Source organism: Aplysia californica, unplaced genomic scaffold, assembly GCF_000002075.1.
Source record: "Aplysia californica isolate F4 #8 unplaced genomic scaffold, AplCal3.0 scaffold01072, whole genome shotgun sequence".
Taxonomy (NCBI): domain Eukaryota; kingdom Metazoa; phylum Mollusca; class Gastropoda; order Aplysiida; family Aplysiidae; genus Aplysia; species Aplysia californica.
This window is the reverse complement of record NW_004798342.1, coordinates 39,988-44,729: the sequence shown is the minus strand read 5'-3', so window position 1 is coordinate 44,729 and position 4,742 is coordinate 39,988. Positions and strand designations below refer to the sequence as shown.

At 41.4% G+C, this 4,742-nt stretch overlaps 1 protein-coding gene across 5 annotated transcripts in view; it reads right to left on the bottom strand.

Moving 5' to 3' along the window:
* Positions 1 to 3,313, bottom strand: part of LOC101855153 (protein ADP-ribosylarginine hydrolase) — a 33,030-nt gene extending 29,717 nt beyond the window's left edge. For 2 of the 5 annotated variants that reach the window (XM_013089882.2, XM_005111523.3), the window contains exon 1: positions 3,096 to 3,313. Coding sequence is in view for 1 of the 5 variants with exons in the window: in XM_005111523.3 (XP_005111580.1) it covers positions 3,096 to 3,144 (49 nt within the window). In the remaining 4 variants the exon portion in view is untranslated. The other 3 variants (XM_005111527.3, XM_005111528.3, XM_005111526.3) reach the window with 3 other exon arrangements.
* Positions 3,314 to 4,742: the final 1,429 nt, after the last annotated feature.

Here is a 4,742-nt window from a genome sequence, read left to right as displayed (position 1 = left end):
ATTTGAGGCTTGTGACTTGAACTAGGGGCTTGTGAGCACAAGCGGGTTTGCTACCGGGGTACAGCCCTAGTGTGTGGCGTGCGTGAATATTGTTCGTACATGCATTTATGTAAAGCGCCTAGAGCTGTGTTTACACGCGAGTGGGCACTATGGAAATGATCTTCATTATTTATTATATTATTATTATTACTTACGTAGGCAAGGCCTAACCCTAGGCCTAGCGCCTAGGCTACCGGTAGGCGTAACCTAGGCCTAAGCTTGCCTAACCTAGCGTAGCCTAGGCCTAGTAGCCTATTAGGCCTAGACCTAGCCTAGTATTGGCAGTATGCCTAGGTTTAGCCTAGTAGTAATACTAGCCGTAGTATTAGCAACAGCAGCAATGGAAGTGGTAGTGGCAACAGCAGCACTGGCAGTAGCAGCAGCAGCACCAATTGCTGCTGTAGTAGTATTGGGGGTAGTAAGCAGCGGCAGCAGATGCAGCAGCAGCAGCAACAGCAACAGCAGATGCAGCAGCAGCAGCAACAGCAACAGCAGATGCAGCAGCTGCAGCACCAGCAACAACAGCAACAGCAACAACAGCAACAGCAACAACAGCAACAGCAACAGCAACAGCAGCAACAGCAACAAGACCAACAAGAGCAGCAACTGTAACAACAGCAGCAGAGGAAACAAATGCAGCAGCAACAACAAGAACCAAAGCAGCAGCAACAACAAGAACCACAGCAGCAGCAACAACATGAACCATAGCAGCAGCAACAACAACAGATGCAACAACAACAGATGCAATATAACAACAGATGCAACAACAACAGATGCAACAGCACCAGCAGGAATAAATGCAACATCAGCAGCAGCATAGGAGCAGCAGCAGCAGATGACTCAGATGAGTCTACTGAACTTGAAAAGTCAAATTTGTTTGTTTGTTTTGTTTCATTTTTTTGTTGATTTTTTGGTTCTATTTATTGGGTTCTTTTGCACAATTTGTTTGTTTGTTTTGTTTCATTTTGATGTTGATATTTATTTTGTTCCTTTTATAGGGTTCTTTTGGACTTGGTAGCCTAATGATAGGAATTCAGCGAGGGCAGCATGTGTTGCACTGAATTCCAGAGTATAATAAATTTTGATGATTTACGCCTTGTTTTTTGTTCAATGATTTTACTAAACTAGCAAGCACTAAATTGGACTCAACAGTTATGGCGGTGGAGATGATGATGCGGGAGATAAGCCTAGTAACGATGATGCTGGTGGTAGCGGTGGTGATAAAGATGATGACATGATGGTGATGGTGATGATGAAGATGGTAGGGCAATGCTGGTGCTGGTGATGATCATGATAATGAACTAATACTAATTCAGTTGTTGCAGCTGTTACTGATGTTGAGGTCACTGATGCTGCTGTCGCTGATGGTGATGTTAATGATGATAATTGTAGTGATACTAATATTGTGGAGATTTGATGATGCAGCGAAACCACAATCAGGTGAAAGGACAGGGCAATATGTTTGCCTCAACTCAGTCAGTGTATACTAGCCAAACGACAGACCAACTATTTTTTCCTTTAATGAAATTAATGCCGTGTGTCAAGCAGAAAAGAAATGCTAATACTGAAATGCCGAGGATCGAACCCCCGACCTTCTGGACCCAAGCCTAGGCCTAGGCCTAACTACAGCACTGGGCCGGTCTGGGCCTTGGGTGTCGCATTTCCCCCCAAGCGATGTCGAAGTTCCCCACAGTGGTGTCGTCATTGGAACAACCGGTGTCGAAGTTCCCTTCACAGGGAATTAGAACAACGTAGTGTTGGGCTTTAGTCGATATCGATATCGGGTACTCATCGATACTGGTTCCCTTAGTCGATACTGATCAGGGCAATGAGTGTTACGGTGTTTGCCGCCTAATTTGCATGATATCAGAGAGAAACGTGCTGTCTACGATCACCCGTCTTTTGTTTCTAAATAGGCTTGGTCATGTTGAGAAAGAAGAAGAGCACTGTTTGGAAACATTCTGAAGAGCTTCCAGGAAACAAAGAGGCCAAGTGCCTTGTTTGTATTCAGTGTTGCTACTTTGTTTTTTTTGTTTCAAATAAAAATAAAAGAAAACGCATTAAAAAAAACAATGAACAAAAAATAATAATAACAACAAAAAGATCGCATCCTACTACTGGGTACACAGGCAGTAGGGCCTGGTAAGCCGAATGACTGACACTGTGACCTTTGACCTTTCATTTGTTAAAGCGCTTCAAGGAAACAATACGGTCAGCACTATTTTTAGCATTTTGTGACGTCACAGTATCGATATCGAGTATCGATCGATACTGGGAACGCGGGTACCAGATACTACCCGATACTAGCTAATATCGATTAACGCCTAACACTAGAACAACGGGTGTCAAAATTTTAAATTACGCACCCCACATGCTTTAAGAGAGGAGAGGAATACAATCAACTTGGCAGGCACATTCACTTGTTTTACTTGGCTATATAGAAATCTAGATCTATAGCCTATTTTATGTATTGATATTAGATTCTATTATAATGTAATGGTAAATTTTTACTTTCACTCCCGCACACAGATGCACTGTTTCAGGGGTCAAACTGTTGTACTGTTTGCTGCAGATCACACATAAAGCCACTAAAACTGTCGCAAATCAATTATTTTCAAGACAATTTCAAATCTAACTGTAAAATATCAAAGTATGGGGGTAAAAACAAGGGGGGCGTAACCCCCCAGATTTTCTTTTACCCCAGTGGGGCAGGCCCCCCTGGAACCCCCCGATTGGTCCAAAGCAAGTCTATCTCGGTTAAAAACAATCAAATATTTCAAAAACTATTAATTTGCGACGGAAATGAAGTTGATATTCGTGTTCAGCGCATCAATATTTAGATCTAGATTCTAGATCTACCATCTAGTAGAAAATAGACAACTGGTAGCTGAGTGTGAGACGGGAGGGAAAGTAAAAAAATACCAATGTAATAATTCTAGTCTAGAATCTACCAAATACAACCTGTCACGACCTGTGAGACTGTGAGCTTCAGAAAGAAAGAGAACAAGATGCAGAGGCAATCGTCGTCAATCGAGAGAAAATGAAAGGAAGCAAACCTGTCGTTTTAGAAATCGTCCAACAACAAAGGCTGCAACAATATGACATAGTTACTAAATATAACTCTGAGCCGGACCCACAGAACTCCTTGGGCCGGACCCGGTCCTTCAAGGTCTTGGCCCGGTCTCTGGAAAAACCTCTTTTGGTTGTGGCAGAATTGTACTCTGATTGTTGTTACTTCCTTCTTGTTGTTATTAGATCCTTATCAAACCGGAAGTATCGAGGGGGCGGTGTGTTCCTTATTTATAGCAGAGACTATGTCTCTGTTCAAAGTTTATAGGCTTAGTGTGGTCCATTTGAGTGAGGTCAAAAATTCGTGGCGCAACTTATCCTCAAATATAATATCTTTTTTACTTAAACGGGTGAGAGTCAATGTCAGTAGAACTCTGTGTGTCACCCATACTTTGCACAGCAGTTTGTATCAATGTGTCTGAACTTAAATCATATTTTCCACCACAGTTAAATTGAGGCTATATTAGAAAACTTTTCTTCATTAATTATATTATATATATTAGTATTAATAAAGGCATTTTCTAGAAAGAGAGAGACAGAGGGAAAGAGAGAGAGAGAGAGAGAGAGAGAGAGAGAGAGAGAGAGAGAGAGAGAGAGAGAGAGAGAGAGAGATGGGGGGGGGGGGGGATAATGATCCGATTTTGATATGACCATTGTTTTCGTTTTCTAAGCGTAAATCACATTTCAAGGCCTCAAGTGCTGTTCTCCAAACGAGGTTATGTAAATACAACATAACATGGATAACTCGAATTCATCAGGACAGGCCTCGGTAGTTCGAGGAATATGTGAACGGTGTTATGGCATCGGCTGTATCACAGAATCGATGTAAGCAACAAAGATTGGTTGGGTCGAAACTGAGATTTTTCTTTTTTTCAGCCATTGTTTTAGATCAGATAGGTTAGCAGGGGCGAAGCGTCTATATAATCAAATAATCACTGCTTCCCTTTCTAATTTTGAAACATTGTCGCTGTCAAATTCATCCTTAAACGTAAACCTCATAAATTAAATGTCAAAAGACGTTCATAATCAACAAATAAAGTGAGGCTGGAATAGAGTTGAAGGGAACATGTGCATGGCAGTCAAAGCTGTTTCATTGCCACATATACCCTGTTCACCCCTTTGGGGCCACAGTTAAAATCAATCACCAGCCCTGATTAAGTAAGCTAACTAACACTGGTCGAGTCTACCTCACAAATGTGAGGGAAACTAACTCTTAATAATCTCTTGACTGCTGCTTGTGCTTGTTGTTTTTTTCCTCGACTTTTTACCGTCCTATAATCAGATCGTGACCTCGATTATGACACCAGCTCCTGGCCGCGAAAGGCTAACAAAAACAGCCAAATGTGAAATTTAAAAAATAATAATTGTCATGTCCTACCAAAGAGTTAGACTCACTGGTAGATCTATAACATATAGATCTAGTACTGACATCTCTGCTTCTTTGCTTTATGTTTATGTATTCACATCTAAAGTTAAGTTTAATTTTAGTGGGAACTGATATTTAATAAGATACTTTCCCGATCATTTTGGCGGTTGAACATACAATATGAATTCCGGATTTGTTTTCATTCACAACTCAGAGTCGCCGCCTCGAGTAAGATTCTTGTGTGATATCTACATGCCCTATCTGGTCC